The 22769-nt window shown below is 37.7% G+C and overlaps 1 protein-coding gene across 1 annotated transcript; it reads left to right on the forward strand.

Annotated features, from left to right (window-relative positions):
• The first annotated feature begins 421 nt into the window (after positions 1-421).
• LOC125094002 (disintegrin and metalloproteinase domain-containing protein 20-like) lies at positions 422-5466 on the forward strand. Its single transcript, XM_047719792.1, has 2 exons — positions 422-544; positions 2860-5466. Exon 2 carries the CDS (start codon positions 2994-2996, stop codon positions 5280-5282), a length of 2289 nt encoding a protein of 762 aa, XP_047575748.1. The 5' UTR covers positions 422-544; positions 2860-2993; the 3' UTR covers positions 5283-5466.
• Positions 5467-22769: the final 17303 nt, after the last annotated feature.

The following is a 22769-nucleotide window of genomic DNA, read 5'->3' on the forward strand; positions in this document are numbered from 1 at the left end:
AATATCTCTGAGTTATTCATTAATCTAATAAAGTTACAGATGGCTACTGATGTTTGTATACTTGTAAAATGATTTAAATAGGCTCAAACTTCTTTCTGGAACCTGAGGTAATTAAAGTATTCCGTAATATGGTTCAATGCTGAGAAAATAGTATGGGGCCAGGACAACAGTATGAGCAAAAGTTCTGAAGATAAAGTGCTTCTACTGTGTGCAGGGAGCACATAAGATAGGGATAAAAAATACAGTCCTATCTATTCATATTGAAGAGTAATTAAGAGATGAAACTTGATGGAGCTGATGGAGCCAGAATAGGAGAACTTTTATCCAGTTGCCATGGTCTTTAGAATTGAGAAAGTCTTGTTGCTAAGCAGTTCAATCTAGAACACAATCGAATGATAGAAGAAAGGGAGGGGATTGTTATTTCTCTTTGTTATAAAAAGTTGCAGATCAAAGTCTTTGTACATAAAGAGGTAGTTGGTACTACCTCTATCTATGTTAGGGCTATATTTTAAAAATATAGTGGGAACCATTTATTCTACTGTGGGTAAGTCTTTCAAGAATTTAGCTATAAAGAGAGAAGTACTAGTATTTGTGCATACGTATATACACACACACAAACATACACATCACATGATTCTTTGCCTATTTTTTAATCTTCAAGAGGATCTGTGACCTGGATTATGTCTTATTCTGGTCTATTTTAGTTGGTTAAATGAAAAAAATTATATTTTAATGGGTTGTAACTGATAGTTTGGGAAAAACTGATAGACTATAAATGGGAGTGAGAGTGGAAGTAAATAGAGTTAATACTTGATAAAGCCTTGGGAAAGGAAAAAAATAAATTGTAAAAGATGATATATGACCATCTACTTGGAAGTCTCTGTACTATTATGGCACTTTACCAAATTATTAGTGAAAATGGTTATTAAGAAAGGAATTAAGTGTTGAATAAGAATAAGAGTTGTGGTTAATGGTTTAATATGTAAGAGTCAGAACAATGGAGGATAATAAGGGTTAGGAGTAGGGTTATGGTTAGGATTACAGTTAGAGTTTGATAATTAGATACAGGTGATACCAAAATATAATGCTTAGCCATAGACCAATGGCTAAATGTTGAAAATGAGTTATAAAACTAAAACTAGGTGTTACATGGGTTGTCTACATGCTCACCAATTCTAAAATGTGGGTAAAATTACATTAATAAATCAGACACCTGGGGTGCCTGGGTGGCTCAGTGGGTGAAAGCCGCTGCCTTGGGCTCAGGTCATGATCCCAGGGTCCTGGGATCGAGCCCCACATCTGGCTCTCTACTTGGCAGGGAGCCTGTTTCCTCCTCTCTCTCTCTCTGCCTGTCTCTCTGCCTACTTGTGATCTCTATCTGTCAAATAAATAAAATCTTTAAAAAATCAGACACCTAATTTCTTGAGGTTTATGTAGCATTGATGTGGGTGTTGGTGTATGAGTAATAATGCAAGCTAAATAGTGATCTAATGAGATGGCTACCAGTCTAGTGGTTTGGAAGTGGCTTTGGCAATCAGTGGAAACTGGGACCAGTCATCTGTTCTGTATGCCATACAGGAATACTGAGAATGAAAATATTTCTGTCTGGCTTTGAATTGTTGACTGGTATGTTTAGTAAAATGAAGTAGGAATAGAACTTTCCCTTGGAAAGTGAGAGTAGAGAGATCTTTGTTTCTCATGAAAGGAAGTTTCCATAGGTAACACAATGATTCTGCAGAAAAGAGGTCAGGTATAAAGAGTAGGAGATAATCAGTCCTTAATCATGCATCTTTTACTTTTATGTTACCTACTATGGGAGGTGATTTGATCGGTTTACATTAGATAAATACAAATAGACAAATAGATAAATAGCTGACTTCGCTTTTCTGGTTTTTCAACCGGAGAAAGAGTTCTTGGTTTCATTACCTCAAGCATTCATATTACTTTAATGATCTCATAAAGATTGTGATATTCTCACTAGACACTAAAAATAAACAATGTATATATAAAATATTGAAATTTTTACAAATTTCTAATGTGTAGCTTTGGCCCAAGCACTCTGTCCAAACTTAAGACCATTAATATCTCCAGACCATTAGTCTCACAACATATATGTTCATTTATATTTTCTGAATGTGTTGCACCATTATCTTCTATTTTTCATATAAAATGTGTATATGTAATTTTATTTATGAAATAAATACATTTTACCGTCAAACCCAGGAAGAGGTTATCTTGCAATCTTATAAATTCAGGTTTTAATGCCAATATTTGTGAAAACAATTGATGCTTTGGTCCTTGCAGTTTCACAGGCTTAGATGAAAAGAGGAATGTAGGAAAGAGGATAATTAATAATTTGTCACATGGAAGCATATATTACAGACAATGAGAAAAAATAATAATATATGTGAGTAATCTTTATATCTTGCCTGAGTAATGTATGTGACTAAATAATTTATCATTTGAAAGTGAAAGGAAGACCTATATAGTGATGTTCACATCCAGCCCATATGTATAAATTGAGACTGCTACATTAAAATGTGATAGGTGTTCATGCTACCATTAATACCGTTTTGTTTTAAGTATTTACTGTGAAAATGTTGGCACACATTCATATATTTACAGAACAGTATAAGAATCAATATGTGTCCTTCATCTAGAGTCAACCTATGGCTGATCACCACTGTTTTGTTCACACAGTCCCACTCTGCCTTACCATTAAGAGAAAACTCAATGCAGTATACTGAGCCATGATCCAAACACTAACCCATTTTAACTCATAGCCTTCTCTTTACCCTCCACCTTGACTTGCTTTTATCTCCCACCCCTGTCTCTGCCCTTCTATCTTTTTTCTTTTAGTGTTGCTGCTCTGATGGTGTGACAGCTAGAAGACAGATCTTAAATATCAACACTTTATTTATCAGCCTACATCCAGCTCAGAGGGAGGAGGCAGAGAGTAATGTTTCCTGACCTGCTCTGGTTTGTTCTCACCAATGGCTGAATATGGTGGCTCCAGAATGGCTGTGGGTGAGGTCCTGGTACATATGAGGATCACTGTCCCCATTCTTTGGCTGAGGGTGTTTCTGCTCCTTTATGGATGGTCCCATTTTGGATACTCCTATCGCCATGGTCCCCCAGAAGTGGTGATTCCTTTGAGGATGACAGGCACTGGCAGTGTCAAGAAGCCTCCAGGCTGGATCTCTTACTGTCTGCATCTTGGAGGCCAGAGACATGTTTTCCATATGAAGGTCAAGAAGCTTTTGCTATCCAAAAACTTCCCAGTGTTCACATACACAGACCAGGGTGCTCTTTTTGAAGACCAGCCATTTGTCCGGAAAGATTGCTATTACCATGGTTACGTGGAGGGGGATCCGGATTCATTGGTTTCTCTGAGTACCTGTTTTGGGAACTTTCAAGGAATATTACAGATAAATCACATCGTTTATGAGATTTTGCCCAAAAGCCTTTCTACCACATTTGAACATCTGGTATTTAAGATGTATGATGAGGAGGAACAATTCCCACTCATGAGGTGTGGGTTGACAGATGAAAAAATAGTACAACAAATGAAGTTTCAAGAAAGCAATAATTCCACTTTGCAAAGTGGATATGGAGGTCTGTGGACACATAAGAGATTTGTTGAAATGGCAGTGGTGGTAGACTACCATCGATATGCTTATCATGAATATAATGTCACAGCTGTGGAACTGGAAGTGATTACCACTATGAACCACGTAAATACCTTCTATCAACCCCTAAATACTGATGTGAGTTTAGTTGGAATAGAGGTCTGGACTAAAGGAAACCCTGTGGAAATAAAGAACATGGGTGTACTCATGAATTTATTTTGTGCCTGGAAAGAAAAAGGCTTTAACATCCGTGTGCCCCACGATGCTGCCCATGTTTTTGTAAAAAGAGGATATGGTACATTTGGTATATCATATGTCAGATCAATATGTAACTACAATACTAATTGTGCAGTGGATACCTTCACAAGTGATGATTTGGGGTTTTTTGCATTCATTGTGTCACATGAGCTTGGTCATTCTCTGGGTATGGGGCATGATGAGGAAACATGTAAATGTGCAGACAATGGGTGCATAATGCATGCAGCACAGCCGTGGTCAACCAAATTCAGCAATTGCAGTTATGCTCAATTTTGGCACACCTCTGCAGGATCCAGATGTATCTTCCACCCACCCACTCCAGAGAGAAGCTTCAAGTTTACACGCTGTGGGAATGGTGTGGTTGAAGGAGAAGAAGAGTGTGACTGTGGCTCCTTAAACTTGTGTACAAAAGATCCATGCTGTCAGTTAGACTGTACTCTGAGTCCTGGGGCTGCTTGTGCTTTTGGGCTTTGTTGCAAAGACTGCAAATTCATGCCATCGGGTGCTTTATGTAGAGAACAGGCAAATCAATGTGATCTTCCCGAGTGGTGCAATGGGACATCCTATCAATGCCCAGAAGATGTGTATGTGCAAGATGGAATAGAATGCCCAGGGGGTGGCTACTGCTATGAAAAGAGATGCAATATCCGCGATGAACTGTGTAGCAAAATTTTTGGCCCAAATGCCAAGAGTGCAAGTCAGATTTGCTACAGTACAGTGAATATTCAAGGAGATCGTTTTGGTAACTGTGGTCTCAAGGGCCATCAATTTACAAAATGTAACACCTCAGATACCCTGTGTGGGAGGGTGCAGTGTAAGGATGTGGCAAAAATCCCCACTCTGAGAGACCATTCTACTCTGCATTGGCTTCACCTCAACGATAATGTCTGTTGGGGTATAGACTTCCATCACGGGATGCCCTTGCCTGATCTTGGTGAAGTGAAAGATGGTACAGAGTGTGGTAAAGACCATATCTGTGTCCAAAGGAAGTGTATCCCTTTGGCATATTTGAAAACCAGTTGTTCGCCCAAGACCTGCAGTAGGAATGGGATCTGCAACAATAGACATCACTGCCATTGTGATGATGAGTGGAACCCCCCTGACTGCCAGGTAAGAGGCACAGGAGGCAGTGTTGACAGTGGTCCACCCCCAACAAGAAATAAGACTGGAGTGTCACAGAAGCAGCAGCAGAAGAAGACTTACCAGTTATTATTTTGGTTGATGCCTTTTTTGGCTTTATTATGTTGTTTGTTAATTTCGTTTTTTATGAGAAGGAAGAACAAGGATAAGAAAGAAGAGCAGAATGTTCCACATGCACCCAATGCACAGCAGAATGAGCCACCTGTAACTAATCAAGATGTGAGTGATCCACCTGCACCTGAGAATGAAAACTAAAAAGTTATGATTTCCAAAAGAAAACCCAACCCAAATGAATTTGCCCATTTGATAAATTTTAGTCCCCTGGCAGGAAAAATGTTACAGCTTATACCACAGATCACTGAGAGAAAATCCCTGAGATTTTTTTAATCACTTGGGATCATACACACTAGCCATTGAACAATAAGCAAAATATACTAATTCTCAGAACAGCTCTCTTTTCCATTATTTTAGGCAATTTCAGCAATTTTTATGGAATTATTCTGTGTTTCCTGAGCAATGGCAGTGCCCTCAGAAGGGTGTGTGTGTGTGTGTGTGTGTGTGTGTGTTTAGCTTGCTGTCTGACAATTCCAAACAACCCTTCCCTTTGTAATCTGCTTTCATACACAGGGAATAGGAAACTACAAATCACATTTCTCCTTTGTGAGTCCTCCATTTTTAGCTACCACGAATAGTGGACGCTAGAGGGAAACTGCACATGGGAAATGTTTTGAATGTTGTTCATATCAGAGCTGCCTCACTGACTCTCACCCTGGCAAAGGAAGCGCCTCACAATCTTTATATTACCATATACAGATATAAATGTAGTACAGATTAGGACAGAATGATATGATATACTATATATATATACATATACATATAGCTATAATATATATGCACACACATTTTTTTTTTTTGTAATTCCCAGAACCAACAGTGCTGTCAGACTCAGAGATATTCTCACAGCTATAAAGAGTCTTGCCCTTGGAGCTCTAGATCCCAGGCCTCTGAGCCCTTCACCAAATCCCTGAGGTTCATCACCACTTTGGCCAACCCTCTCCTCAGAGGTCAGAGTCCTAGATCCATGAGACCCACTCCAAAGGTATAGATTACAATAAGCACACTTCTTCCCTTTGATCTCCAGTCTTTGGCTTAATAGCTGCACTTCCTTTTAGGAAAGCGGGCTTCTCAGAGAGGGCTTTGCTTGTTGTGCCTGAATTCTGACTGATAGAGTACTGACTTTGGAATAACGGAAAACACAGGAAGGAGTCTTACATCAAAAGCTTTTGAATTTTCCACACCACTGCCTTTACCATCTTGGGGACATATTTTATACTCTGGTAGAATTACTTCAAAATCTCAAAAGAAAGGAAAATGGTACTTGCCACTCAACCCTTGGTAACTTCACTTGTAAAATAAGATAAAGAAGAAATTTACAATTCCATGTAGGATATCTAAGTCTTAACAGACCATGTGTCCTCTCCAAAGGAAAAACAAAACAAAACAACAACAACAACAACAAAAAAACCTAGAAAATTCTAATTTTATTTTTTTTTCTTTTAAAAGATTTTTATTTATTTATTTGAGAGAGAGACAGTGAGAGAGAGCGTGAGAGATGAGAAGGTCAGAGGGAAAAGCAGACTCCCCATGGAGCTGGGAGCCCAATGAAGGACTCAATCCTGGGACTCCGGGATCCTGACCTGAGCCTAAGACAGCCGCTTAACCAACTGAGCCACCCAGGTGCCCAAATCCTAATTTTATTTTAACCAATGTTTTAAGGACATCAGAGATCTGAGGAAATAATATGGAATAGGTGAACTGAAATTTCAGGCAGGATAAAACAATTCTAAAAAGGGCTGTAAGCCCTACTGGAGTTTCTGGTTTGGGTGTGGGTAGATTTTACACCAATAATCCAATTCCTTTACTATAGATTGTTCAGAGTTTAAAATTGACTTCTCTGTATGTCACATTTTCAAAAAAAAAAAAAAAAAGTCCACCCAGCATTTAAAATTTACTATTGTTAAGTTTCCATACTATGTTCAACATTGTATTATTCTCCCTTGAATTTGTTGTCTTATCTTCATTTTTTGTCCTATAGTTCTTCATCTCTTTCATTTTTTCTTAATATCTCCAAAGATTTTCATACTATAAAAGCCATTAATTCTTAACAGTACCTGTTAGAAGGTAGGGGAGGGGAGACTGTCCTCCCTACTGAGAAGGCACCTTGAGACCTCAATATAACACAGGTGAGTCCACACAATTTATGCAGAGTTTTACTCAGGATAACTGGCTGACAGAGGGGACCGGGTGTGCAGCAGTACAGAGGAGCACAGCTATTCTCTGCAATGTCTAGACCTTAGTCCATAGATATTATAGAACAAGGGGACATGCAGAAGGCATTGTAATGAGATCAAAGGGTTCACATGCACCTAACAGATAGCTGACCTTGAGTTCTTGGGGCACCACCTGTGAGTCAGGAAGGCAAGAAACTGTGTTATCTCAGGGTGCCTGGGTGGCTCAGTGGGTTAAAGCCTCTGCCTTCGGCTCAGGTCATGATGGCAGAGTCCTGGGATCAAGCCCTGCATCCGGCTCTTTGCTTGGCAGGGAGCCTGCTTCCTCCTCTCTCTCTGCCTGCCTCTCTGCCTACTTGTGATCTCTCTCTCTGTCAAATAAATAAATAAAATCTTAAAAAAAGAAAAGAAACTGTGTTATTTTTAACAAATGTATGGAGGACTAGAGCAAGCCTTTTCCTGATCACAGCCTAGGCAGGTATTTTCTAAGTTACGTGTATATAAATCTCCAAGAGGCCTGGAACATGTAGCCCCAAGAGAGGAGAAACAAGAACAAGATGGAGGGCCAAAAGCAGAGTCAGTATGGTCAACACTCCTACACCACCTAAATTCATGTCCTTTTCTATGTTCGTGTATCTTCAGTGCTTTATTTTCTAATTTCTTGGTTAAATACTTAACTTTTTAATATTTACTGCTTTTTCTGATATAATATACAATCCAGTGATCTTAGACTCTATAATTTCTTAGCTATCATTTTATTATGTGTACCCATTGATAAATTATATGATTTTTAATAATCATGTTAAACTAATTCTAAATGATCTGAAAAATGTGGATTTTACTATATTATGAATATGACAATTTGTCCTAAGAAATCAGTGTTCGTATGTTCCTTTGAATACTAGGTAGTATAGTTAAGTACAGAATTCTAGCCCAGTGAAATAAGAGTCATAAGATTAACATGGTAAAAGTAAATAAAACCCATTAAAGAGGTTGTTAAGTCACATACCAAAGTTACATCACTCAAGGAAATACATGCACCACCTCTAGAGGAATTGAATCAATGTATCAAAAGGAAAATGAAGGGTGCCTGGGTGGCTCAATGGGTTAAGGCCTCTGCCTTCAGCTCAGGTCACGATCCCAGGGTCCTGGGATTCAGCCCCTTATCGAGCTCTTTGCTTGGCGGAGAGCCTGTTTCTCCCCTCTCTCTGCCTGCCTCTCTGTATACTTGTGATCTCTGTCAAATAAATAAAAATCTTAGAAAAAAAAAAAAGATCATCCACCATGATCAAGTGGGATTTAAAAAAAAAAGAAAGAAAAATGAAAATTCACAACTCAGTTCTTCTTATTTGGTTAGTTTAACAACTAATGAAAAAGTTCAGGTCAAAATATTGGTCAGGCACTTGTGTTTTGAAGTAAGCATCTCCATAAGTCAAATAGTGAAATTGTTATCAAATCTCCATATAATTTTTTTCTTAGTATTTATAGACTTGATCATAATCATTCTAAATACTATACCTTCCTTTTCTTTCTCATGTTCTAAGTTTCCATTATGTAACTGCGTTACTCAGTTGCTTGAAAATTGTTGCTGACTAGTGGTAGAAAGAATGACTTATTAATATTAGTGAATTTAGAGTAAATAAGATTTACTAATTGTTGGAATAATAGCTATAGCTAATAATAGCTAATCATTGACTGTAGCTCAACAAAATTTAAATGATATACACATCACTAGAGAAATTACATTTTATAATAAGTTGCTTTCCCAAGTCGACCTGTCAACCTCCTCTTTTATTTCAAAACATTGGTGCTATTAATTAATGAAAATCTCCTTCTAGGGGTTCCTGGTGGTTCAGTGGCTTAAGCCTCTGCTTTTGGCTCAGGTTATGATCTCAGGGTCCTGGGATCAAGCTCTTCATCGGGCTCTCTGCTCAGCAGGGGCCTGCTTCCTGCCCCCTTTCTGCCTGCCTCTCTGCCTACTTGTGATCATACTCTCTCTGTTAAATAAATAAATAAAATCTTTAAAAAGAAAAAAAAAGAAAAGAAAAAGAAAAACTCCGGCTAAATGAGCATGGATTTACTTTATTATCATTATTATTATTGGTCACACTATTTTACCCACAGTATGGATGTATTTATTTGTTTGCTTATTTTTTTTCCAATTTTTTATTGAAATTCCAGTTAATGGTTATAGGATTTAATGATTGATCACTTACATATGTCACCCAGTGCATGGATTTTAATTATTTTTTAATTACTTCTAATTTTTAAGTAAGTTCCATGTGAAGCATGCAGCCTAAATAGGGTTTTGAACTCATGACCCTGACATCAAGACCTGAGCTGAGATCAAGAGTCAGAAATTCAACCATCTGAGTCACTCGCCCTGACCTTTTAATTTTATGTCTTCAGCTTCTTCCTTGTGTATTGTCTCAGTACACTTCCCATTACATATCTATAATTAGATTCACTTTCATTCTGTAAAATGACTTTCCTAGTTGATTTCACCATTTGTTTTGTTTTTCCATTTGATTTTTAATTTCATTTTTTTATGTTTAAAAACATTCTATGAACTAAAACAAAATCTCCACCTATTCTAATTAAACATGTGTCCTAGCATAAGCCATATATTTGAAGAGAAATCAGAATGCATAGATAAGAAACAAATGGAAAATCTTGAGATGAAATAAATAATATCAAAAAAATTATTAGAAGAGATCAGCAGACTTCCCTGCAGGCAGAATAAAGAATGTTTTGAAAATAGATTATTAAGAATCTCACAAACAAAAGAAAAAAAAAAGAAAGAAATATTGACCAGGCCTCTGAGAAATAAGTGACCCATAGTGAAACAATGTCTTCCTTTTTAAAAAAAAATTGCTAAAAAAGAGCTGTTAAATATCATTTCTGTTCACATCTCTCTTGCTACTTTTTTGGGTTCCAAATTAGGGATGCTAGAACTTTTTAAATGTATTTTGCTTTAATTTTTCTGCATACAGGAGTGTGGGGATTTTTCCACTGACGTTTTCCAGATGAGTAATTCTGTAATCTGATATGCCCAAACTACTGTTCAAACTGTTCACTGAATTGCCTATTATGTATTGTACGTTTTAGTTCTATAATATCTACTTGAAATTGTATAGATTCCAACATACCTAGCATAGTCTACATTTGTTATATTTTGTATATTTTTCTTCCATTTTAAATGTTATCATTGTTTTATTTTTTAATTTTTGTTTTTCATGTACTGTTGCTCTACTATCTGGTCATACTTAATGTTCTTCCCTCTTTTCTTTTTTTCCTTTTTTCTTCTCTTAGCAATAAGTCATGAATTGTGATTTTTAACATGTATGGTAATTTTTATTGTGTGCAGGAATTGTGTATAAGACACCCATAACTGCTCTAGGTGACCCCAAAGTTTTCTCTCTTTCCTCTGTTAGGAAGACAGGCTGAGGAGCTGATTACCTGTATCGAATCATAGGTAGTACCAGATCAAAGGTGAATGACTTTTAGTAAATTCTGGGCTAATTCTCCTTTCCTTATGTTGTTCAGGCTTGGGTTTGCTGGGCTTTCAGTTGTGAGTTTATGTGACTCCATTTTCGCAACTCTAAAGCTTATGGATGGTTGGGTTCTATCACCAAGAGGTTCACACCCCAGCCTCTACTTCTTGCCACATGCAAGATCAAAATCAGATAAGTGTATTATGGAGAGAGACATCCTTTGCTTGAGATAAGCCTCCTTTTGCTCTGTCTTGTGTTCAAAATACAACATGATTTTGGGGATTGGTGCCTTTGAGAAATTTCAAAAAGGAGCTCACCAGCATTCCACAGAGCTCTCAGATTAAGCTCTTGTGACTTGGGGAAATCTGATAGTGAATTAGAGCCCTTGGTGTCAATGTTGAGAGTCTATCTAACCCTCTATGGTAACTAAGACACTGGGGATTTCTCTTTCCTTCAGCAGATGTCCTGCACCTGGGCCAACTCTAAGTACTCTATCAGTCAGAATTCAATCACAATAAGCAAAGCCCTCCATGAGAAGCCATGCTTTCCTAACAGGAAGTGCAGCCATTGCCCTGAAGACTGGAGATCAAAAGGAGGAGGTGTGCTTATTGGAACCACACCTTTGGAGTAGGTCCCATGGATCTAGAACTCTGACCTCTGGGGAAAGGGTTGTCCAAAGTGGTTCTGAGCTTCAGGGATTTGGAGGAGGACTCAGAGGCTTAGAGTCTAGAACTGGAAGGAAGGACACTTGATAGCAATGCTAGTATCTCTACTTCTGGTAATTATCAGTTGGTTCTAAAAATTGCTTTTGTATATATACACACACAGAGACACACACATTCTATTTATCATCTATCTACCATCTATGTATCATCTACATATCTATATAAATATTGTACAGAAAGAAAATGACTGTTGATGCCAAGGTGAAAGCTGTTAATGAAGCAACACTGTTGTGTAGACCAATCCAAAAATTTCCCAGGTTTCCAAAGTCACTCCAGTCCCCCAGTTTGCACACAGGGAGAAATCCATCAGAGAAGAAATACAATTTATAGGTTCCCATTCCCTTTGAGACAAAGTAGAATTCAAAAAGGAAGGATGTGTGAAAATGAAAGACAAGTTACACACAAATACACACACGCACACACACACAGCATCCATGAGGTGTGCTTTGCTTAAGAACATAAAGAGATTAATTCCATGAAAAACTAACCACTAAAATTGCTTAAAATAAGTAGAAATATGGTAGGAACTATGTAGTTCACTAATTTTTAATGGTTAACATTTATGATTCCCAATGATAAAAACTCATTAGGATTTTCTGTCATTAACCTGTGACACATGCTGTAACTTTTCTGTTGCCAGGAGACTAAAACTTAATACATGGGAAAGTTCATTTGGAATTGAGTTTCTTTTTTAAAATAACTTCTTGCCCTTCCTTCTTAGGTTAAGTTGAAACTCCTTGACCTACTTTCTTAGGTGAACTATGAACCCTATTGATTCTATACTAAAGATTGTGCAGGCGGAGTGTTCTGGTTTTGTTTCTCTAGTGAAGTTGGAGCAAGTGGAACATTCTGCTCTTTTTTTCTCATCCTTTTCTTCATTTCTTAGAAAAAGCAAGGGTAATAAAACACATAAGAAGCAAAATGGAATTATCCCAAGTAGTATCATGTAAAACTTCCTTTGTATCTTGTTCTTTCTGTGAGGGGCTGCCACTATCTCTACTACTTCCAAAGCCTTCTACCACACAGTCAGCAGGGTTCTGCGCATGCTTGCAATGGCAGTAATGTCTGTTGTTACGAACCCTGATCATATTGCAGGTCTCAGGTGAATAAGATCTTGCCAGATGTGACATAAGGATACACTTCCTTTGGATGCAAATCTGCTCTGCACACACCCTACCATCTATCACTGCACCAATATCAGGTATTAATATCCCAGCGTGTAGTCCATACCCAGCAGGTAATACCATTAAGACGAGTAGAATGTACAGTAGAATGATTGTTCAGAAGGGCCACCTGGGTAGCTCAGTTGCTGAAGCCTCTGACTCCATTTCAGCTCAGGTCATGATCTCAGGGTTCTGGGATTGAGCCCATCTTCAGACTCCCCACTTAGCAGGGAGTCTGCTTGCCTCCCTCCCCTTTTGCCCCTCCACCCATTTGCTCTATTTCTCTCTCTCTGTGAAATAAATAAATAAATGAATGAATAAATCTTTAAAAAATAAAGAATGATCACTCAGAAGAGTAATTTTTGTCATATTCTGACACTGAACCTTCCCACACAGGATATCTGATATCTGATATGTTACATTGTACAGATGTAGAACCATTTCTACCACAGTTACCCCAATGGTCACCTTGGATGCTCATTAGTTATGGCAACTCTGATTTCTATGCTTGGCCTCTTTGCCAAACATTCTCCTCACTGTTCATCACGAATATTACATCTCTTTTCATAGCAGTAGCTATTTCCTGTGCATTCCACCTTGTACAGACATATCTTCCGGACACTGATAGATTTCCCATCGCACCACTTAGGAAGGTCACATTCATTTGCATGTTCTCTACACAGGTCACCTGAAGGCATGATCTTGAGGTCTTTGCAGCAAAGCCTCAAAGCACAAGTAGCTCCAGGACTCAGAGTGACTTTGACTGACAGCATGGAACTTTTGTACACATGTTTAAGGAGCCATGGTCATACTCTTCTCCCTCTTCATCCACACAGTTCCCACAGCATGTATAATTGGAGATTCTGTCTGGAGTTTTTGAAATGTACAAACACTTTTTTTCTGCCACAGTGTTCAATACTTAGCATAATTGTGGTTGCTGAGGTTAGTTATTGTCACTCTCTAAGGGAACATTATGCACCTCTCATTCCCATATTTATAAGTGTTATCACATCTAGCATACCCAGAGAATGACCCACTTCATGTGACACTGTAAATGCAAAACCATGCAAGTTTTCTTGTGTGAAACTAATGACTCCACATTGAGAGTATATTAGACACACTTCCAATATAGGTCATGCTAATGTCAATAGCATAGGTTTTCTTTACAAAAATAAATGCAAGATCATGAGGCAAATGGGTGCCAAAGGCGCCATTCTTCCATTTGTAAAATGCTACTCAAGAGGTTCAATGTTATCAGTTGAAAGGAGGTTTTATGCAATCCATATCTCAATTCCTATTAAAATCATAGCAAGATCCAGTGATTTAAAAAACTGATTTACATAATTGATAACAAGGTGTGCTGTATTCTGCACATTTGAGATATTACCCCAAACATACCAGTTGTGGTCTATCACTACTGCCAATTCAAGAAACCATTTGTGATTCACTAATCTTTATGCCCACTCTGGATCAAAATGGAGCTATCACTCTCTAGAAACTTCAACTGTTGTGCTATTTCTTCATCTGTTAGTGTACATCTCATAAGCTGGAATTGTGTTTTCTCACTGTTGATATTATATATCAGCTGTTCAAATGTGGTGGAAGGTCTTTGGGGCTAGATTTAATAAGCAACGTCATTTGCTATCATATTGCTCAAAAGCCCATGGAACAGGTACTGAGAGCAACTTGGGATTCTGTGTCCCCTTCCACATAACTGTGATAGCAGGAGTCCTTCGGGACTAAAAGCTGATTCTCATGGAGAACACCCTGGTCTGTGTAGGTAAACACTGGGAGGTGTCTGGACAGAAAAAAAAGTTTATTGATCTTCATGTGGAGTATGTGCCTCTGGTCTCCAAAATGCAGGCTGTAAGATAACAAGCCTGGAGGCTTCATGCCAGTGTCATGTCTCAAGAGATCAACACTTCTGGGTGTCAAAGTAATAGGGGTGCCCAACCTGGAACCATCCAGAAAGGAACTGACACACCCCCAGCCAGAACATAGAAAGAGAGCCTTACATGCACCAGGACCTCTCCCACAACTACTGTGGAGCCACCATATTCAGCCACTGATGAGAGCAAAAGAGGGCAGGCAGGTCAGGAAGCATCACTGTTCTGTTTCTTCCCTCTAAGCGGGATGTGGTGCTGACCTTTAATCTATTCTCTTGCTAAGTTACATTATTAGAGTAGCAGCACTAAAAAAAAAAAAAAAGATGAAGGACAGAGACAAGACAACGGTGGGGGAGGTATGAGCTGGAGGAGGAAGAAAAAGGTATGTGAATGGGTTAAAATGGGGACATGTTGGGCTCAAGACGTGACTCATTATAGTGCACTGCATTTTGTCTTAAATAGTAGTAAGGAAAGGTGAGACTGGGTGTACAAAATTATGGTGATTGATCATAGGCTGATAGTTACAGAACTTAGATGAAGGACATGTGTGGATCCATTATACTGTTTTCTAAATATATGAATACATATGAACATTTCCACAATAAATATATAAAACAAAGTGTTCTTAATGGAAAGGTGAATACCTATCATGTTTTGATGAAGAATTCTTGATGTACACATATGGGCTAGGTATAATTACCAATACATATGTCTTCCTTTCATTTTTTAAGGAATTATTTAGTGGCATTACTCAGGAGAGAGATAAAAATTACTCACATATTTTCTTCTCAATGTCTGTGATATATGATTCCATGTAACAAATTATTTATTATCTTGTCTCTTTCCTGAGATCCTCTTTTCACAAATATTGGTAGCTACTATAATGGTACCTTCATTCTCTAATCAACACAAAACAGCAGTATTTGAAGAGGGAGTATATTGGGTTGGTGATGGATGTTACTCAAATATGTTTATCTTTGATTCTGCTCTTAAGAACAACAGAATTTTGGGCGCCTGGGTGGCTCAGTGGGTTAAGCCGCTGCCTTCGGCTCAGGTCATGATCTCAGGGTCCTGGGATCGAGTCCCGCATCGGGCTCTCTGCTCAGCGGGGAGCCTGCTTCCCTCTCTCTCTCTCTCTCTCTCTGCCTGCCTCTCCATCTACTTGTGATCTCTCTGTCAAATAAATAAATAAAATCTTAAAAAAAAAAAAGAACAACAGAATTTTAAAAACCTCTAGCCATGTAAAATGGAAGGAAATCAAACAGCTGGAGATCCGCATACACTGAAGGTAAAATAAAGTTCCTTCAGAAATGCAAAGGAAATCAATAATCTTAGAAGGAAGGAGGAAGGCTTTGGGTAAGTTAATATTGTCTTACAGTGGCAAGACATCAAAGCCTGCATTTATAAGATTGCAAGATAACCACTGTCCTAGGTTTGACAATAAACCACATTTATTTCATAAATAAAAATACATATACATATTTTGTGTGAAATATAGAAACAAAAAATCATCTCAGTAACAAAAATGTATTACCACATATTTGTGAAAATGAAATTTGTTTTTACTACAATGTCTGGCTAGTGATAGTGATTTATTGCTTTCTTCTTTCAATAAAGTGTAACATATAATGTGCACACATGGTGCTACAAACTTGGGAAACCTAAATGACTGTACATCTCAAGAAAATTTAATAATATGGAGCTCAAATTTAGACAGAGGGGATGGGGCAAAGATATACATTAGAAATTTGTAAAATTAAATTCAATATTTTACATATAAAATTTTTATTTTTATTTATCTAGGGAAATACCCACAAGCTTCATCAGATCATTAAAGTGAGATTGTTTAGGGGCGCCTGGGTGGCTCGGTGGTTAAAGCCTCTGCTTTCGGCTCAGGTCATGATCCCAGGGTCCTGGGATGGAGCCCCGCATCGGGCTTTCTGCTCAGCAGGGAACCTGCTTCCCTTCCTCTCTCTTTGCCTGCCTCTCTGCCTACTTGTGATCTCTGTCTGTCAAATAAATAAATAAAATCTTTAAATAATAATAAAATAAAGTGAGATTGTTTAAAGTAAAAACTCTTGGGGCGCCTGGGTGGCTCAGTGGGTTAAGCCGCTGCCTTCGGCTCAGGTCATGATCCCAGGTCCTGGGTTCGAGCCCCGCATCGGGCTTTCTGCTCAGCTGGGAGCCTGCTTCCTCCACTCTCTCTCTGCCTGCCTGCCTCTCTGCTTACTTGTGATTTCTCTCTGTCAAATAAATAAATAAAATCTTTAAAAAAAAAAATACCATTAAAGTAAAAACTCTTGATGTAGTTGAAAAAACATAAGATATTGAATTTCGCTATAAGAGAGCTAAAAAAGACTAATCAAATCTGCTTCCCATAGTGGATAATATAAATATGTAAATTATATATCATTTTATAATATAATATATATTAATTGTATGTTATATATTATAATATATAATCTAATATATATAACATAATATTATACAATAATAATATAAAATTGAAAGATACCTAATTAAAGGCCTATCATCTCTTAGATTGTGTGCCCATTTTTGCTTATTTTTTGGTAAATCTTGATTCTATGTTCTTTGACCTTTTTTCTCTGGAATTATTTTCCTGTCATTTATGGAATTTCCCTTTCATAAAAAGCAACAACAATCACTTCTCTATCAAACTTCTCCATGGATAGCTCCTTATTCATAGCTAATTCTACTACACAAAACTACCAGTTGACATCTGAAAAGCATGGAAAGACCAGCAGAAAAGATTTCCGTACTCAGAATACCCATATGCCATACTACCAGACATCTGGTTGCAGTTCACTCTTACTCAAATCCACTTCCAAACCACAAGCCTAATAGCTAGCCATTTCATTAAACCACTATTTAGCCTGTTTTCTTATTCATACACCAACTACCAAATTAGTCCTACACAAACTTCAAAAAATTGGATGTCTTATTTCCTAATGTATTATCCACCAATAATTTTGCCCTATATTCTGGGTTTCGTGAACATGTGGACAACTGATATAGAACCTGGATTATTCAAGCTTTAAAACTCATTTTTGACAAATTACCTATGGCTGCACATTGTATCTTACTATCACCTAAAGTTTAACAAACCCTAACCCCATGCCTAACCCTAATCCTAACTCTTATTATTACTTTCCACTGTCCTAACTCTTACATATTAAATAGTTAACCACAAGTCTCATTCTCATTCAAAAATTACTTCCAAAGTTTCTGGGAAAAAACTTTTCACTGTTTCCCACTTGTTAAGTTCTCCTATTTTACCTCTTATACCTATAGACTGGCTCTAGACTCCATCAATTCAACCACTGTGGGCTCAATCCAGACAGGATTAAATCTTTTCCTGCTTCCTATACTTCTACAACAAATTACCCAAACTGTAAGAAAATCAGAATGTGTAGAGAACGAATATGTGAAAGGTGAAAAGTACAAACTGGATAAGCAGACTGACATTTCAGCCTAAAGGATGAAGTCAGAAACAGATGTTTATTTCAACCCCTGGACACCTCTAAAATTTTGAGATTTGTTGTCCACTTTGTTTCTTAATTTTTCTTTTAATTCCCTCATCAATACACAGGATCCTCAGCTGACAATCCATTGTATTTGTTTTACAAGTAATTATTATTAAGTTTTAGTAATGGTACTTTAAGTTGTAAAAAAAAAATTAAAAAAGAGAGAATTTTTCATTTATGCACATTTAATAAGGATCCAATATTTTTATTTGTCCTTCTTTTTTGCAGATAGTTGAGAAACCTATTTCAGATTGAACATTAACCTCATCATTAAAGTGACCTAAATTCTTAGAGTGTGTGGATATTTTTCTAGGACTAAGGGGAAGGGATATTTCACAAGATGCCAAGAGCCAACAAAAAGACCTAAGATCCCTAAATTAAATCTTTTTTAGAGGACACCTCCTCTAAATTGTGAGCAGAATCCTAAAATACTGATTTGCTTTCCATAGCCCTCTTGATATATATTTGGTAATCATTATGGAGTATTGATTATAATAGAAACAATTATCTTTAAATAAGATAGTGTTAAAAGTGTTCTTATTCAATTTAAATTGACCAGAAATAATTCCTAAGATGTCATCTTGCAAACAGGTAATAGGAAAACATATTCCGAAAATATGTGAGTCAGACTGAATTTGTCCTCATAACATTCTTTTATAGACTGACACAAAAGACATACTTCCTGAGGAAGTATAGCATTTTCTCTTCTTTATTTTTTAAAATATTTTATTTATTTGATAGATTGAGAGAGAGAGCATGACAAGGCAGAGCAGCAGGCAGAGGGAAAGGGAAAGAGGCTCCCCATTGAGCAGGGAACCCTATATGGGTCTTGACTCCCAAGACTCTGAGATCATGTCCTGAGCCAAAGGCAGTCACTTAACCAACTGAGCCACCCAGGTGCCAAAGTATAACATTTTCATTGATGTGGTAGAGAACCATAATAGTACAGAAACTTCCAAATAGACTATCATATATTATCTTTTTTTTTTTTTTTTTAATTTAACAGAGAGAAATCACAAGTAGACGGAGAGGCAGGCAGAGAGAGAGAGAGAGAGAGAGGGAAGCAGGCTCCCGGCTGAGCAGAGAGCCCGATGCGGGACTCGATCCCAGGACCCTGAGATCATGACCTGAGCTGAAGGCAGCGGCTTAACCCACTGAGCCACCCAGGTGCCCCAATCATATATTATCTTTAATGAATTCTTTTCTTTCCCTACAGCTTAATAAAATTCATCAGTCTAGTTACCCTAATACATCTCCCCTCTCACTTTCCTTTATAGTCTAATTCAGTTTTTCCCAAACAATGAGTAGCAACCCATTAGAAACAAAAACTTTTGGCTCTGAGTAAATAGTCCAGAATCAGACATATACAGGTTACAGACCCTCCTCAAGATTAAAAAATTGGCAAAGAATCACGGTGTGTTTGAATTATGCACCTGTGCATGTATTCATGTATGTGCAAATACTACTGCTTCTATCCTTTATTATTAAATTCTCAAATGACTTACCAGCAGTAAAATTAATGGTCCCCCTGGTCTTTTTGCACTATAGTCCTGTCATAGATAATTTGAACACTGATGGCTATGAAAAACAGATTTTTATTTGAAATTTTACATGACAAAGAGTAGTAACAATCCCCTCCCTTTCATTTCTCATTTAACTGTGTTCTAGATTGAACTGCTTAGCAACAAGACTTTCTCAATTCTAAAGACCATGGCAACTGGATAAAAGTTCTCCCACTCTGGCCTCATCATCTCCATCACACTTTATGTCTAACTACTCTTCAATATGAATAAATGCGACTACATTTTTTATCCCAGTTCTGTGTGCTCCCTGCACATGGTGGAAACACTTTATCTTCAGTACTCTTGCCCTGGCCCCAGATTATTTTCTCAACATTAAACCACATTATGGAATACTGAATTACTATAGATTCCAGAAAGACATATGACCTTACTTAAACAATTTACAGAGATACAGACATCAGTAATCATCTGTGACTTTCACTATAAGGTCAATAAATAACTCAGAGACATTTCATATCTGCAAACAAATGTGCTCATCTGTTAGAACTGCATCAGCAAGAATAAGGAAAGTAAAATTTAAAAGGGGACAGAGGTGTATTAATTATAGCATAGGTGTTGAGGTCAGCACCATGGTGATATAAGACATTTTCCCTTTTTCATTCCCCTCTTTAAACAACCACTTACAGACATCCATACATGAGCAAGAGTACCTTAGCAGTGGGGGAGACGAGGGAGGACTCTTGCTTATTTGTGCATGGGAAAATAAACAATCAAGTCCTTGGTAAAGGATGCAAATCCAAGGGAGTTGACAAACCCATCCCACCTCCATTTGCTTTGGCCAAGGACGGAAACAAACTTGGAGGGAACTGAACTGGGTAGAAATAAACGGGTGAGAGAGAGTTAATCCAAGTTCAGTCTGCCAAAGGGGAGATTCCAGCATGCCACAGGAGTGGAATAAGGACAAGTTTGGTTGCAATGGACAGTGGGGAACTCCACTAGGAGAGGCACAGCCCCTCCTCGAGGTGAGATAGCAATGGGCTATGTTCTCTGGCAGTGGCAGCAGAAACATTTTCTGCAGTGGTCAAAAGACTCAACTTCTCTCATGGTAGAGTTGGAAAAAGTGCTTGGCTACTCAGCTAACCTAGTTTTGGGGGTCTCAAGGAGAAACCTGTTTGTCTCCAGCAGCTATCAAGTTTCTGAGGAAGAACCACCATCACAGGGTGAAGAAGAAAGGGAAGAAAGCAGATAAGAATATCAAAGTTCATGAAAGGAACCTGATTCATGCTCTGGCTTTAGGACTTCAGCAAGAGGTCTGCATATAAGCCTCTGGGATTGTCCCACGGGAGGATCTCCTTACCAACCCAAAGGCATCTCCAAAGCCCCAATTGCCAAACTCATACATCTCCCCACTGTGTGTTGGGCCCCTTGTATATGCTCCTGAGTGTGGCAGTGAGAGCAGGTGGGTAATCTATATGTTCTCAGCAAAATGGTCCACAGTTTGAGGGTGAGGGAGATCATATACTGGAGCTTCTGAAAAACAAAATAGAGATTTCTCAGCCAGTTTGTTATGAGACCAAGAGAAAAAAACCAAAGCTTATAAATACTGCCACAAGAGGGAATAAAAGTGAAGCAGGTCTACCCATGACAAACCTAGGATCGCCAGGCAAGTGCACGAGTGAACAGTACCCATCTGAAGATAACCCTGCACATAAGCAATTGACAATAGCCATATTGAAGAAATTCAGCAAACTGTAAGAAATCTCAGAAAGTTAATTCAGTGAGGTTAGGGAAAAGATACATGAACAGAATGAATTCTTTACAAGAAAGACAAAACAGTAACAAACCAAAATTCTGGAGCAGAAGAATTCAGTGAGTGGGATGAAGGGTATAATTAAGAGTATCTAAAGTGGAGTAGAGCAGATAAAAGAGAAAATAGATGAGTTAGATAGGAATTGATTTTATTTACTTAAGATTTTTGGTATTTTTTAAGATTTTATTTATTTGTTTTACAGAGAGAGAAAGAGCAGGAGAGCAGCAGAGGGAGAAGGAGAGAGAGAAGCAGACTCTCCACTGAGCAGGAAGCTTGATGTGGGACTCAATCCCAGCATGACCTTAGCTGAAGGCAAATGCTTCACTGCCTGAGCCACCCAGGCATCCTACATAGGAAAGGCACCCCTATTAGCCTGTCAGTGGATTTCTCAGGCCAGGAGAAAGAAAAATAGATGTTATCCTTCAGATTGGAAGAAAAAAGACTTTAGAACTGAGGGAATTGATCACCCCTAGACGTACCATGCAAGGCATGCTAAAAGTTCTTCAAGTAGAAATGAAAAAATGCTGTGATCAGTGAGATTAAAAAATACAAAATATATGATGCACCGGTGAAGGTGAAAAATATATGGTCAGGTATAGAAAACTTCAATTATGTCATAGGATGATGTATTAACCACTTAACAACTGTAAAGTTTAAAGGAAAAAAATATTAAAAATAACGGAAGCTACTACAATTCGTAACAAATTCATAACACTGAAAGAGGTAACTTGTGACATCAAAAATTTTTTAAAAAGGATAGTAAAAGTGTTGTTGCTTTAAAGGCAAAGAAATGGCTATCTTCAAAAAAAAATGGACTGTTTTATCTTTGAGATGTTCTCTGTGACATTTCATGGTAACTACAAAGCAAAAATCTAGAGTTGACTCGTGAAACAAACAAAAATTGGAGAAACAGAGTATACCACTATGGAAAAACATCCATTTAAAAGGTAGACTAAAACAGAAAAGAGACAATGAGAGAGAAAACCAATAGAAAGCAATCAATCAGAGGGCCATAGTGAGTTTTACATATCAGTAATCACTTTAAATTCAAATAGACTGCATTCACAGATTAAAGGCACAAACTGACTGTATGGAATTCAAAGAAAAAAAAGTCCCAATTATATGCTGCCTACAAGAGACTGATTTTAGTTTTAAAAGACATACAGGATCCAAGTGAAAGAATGGAAAAAGGTATTCTATGCAAGTGGAAAACTCACATCACACCAAACAGACTTTAAGCCAAAAACAGTATCTAGAGGTCATTATCATAATTAGAAGTCATTACATAATGATGTAGGAAAGATGTTA

Source organism: Lutra lutra, chromosome 2 (assembly GCF_902655055.1).
Source record: "Lutra lutra chromosome 2, mLutLut1.2, whole genome shotgun sequence".
Classification (NCBI taxonomy): domain Eukaryota; kingdom Metazoa; phylum Chordata; class Mammalia; order Carnivora; family Mustelidae; genus Lutra; species Lutra lutra.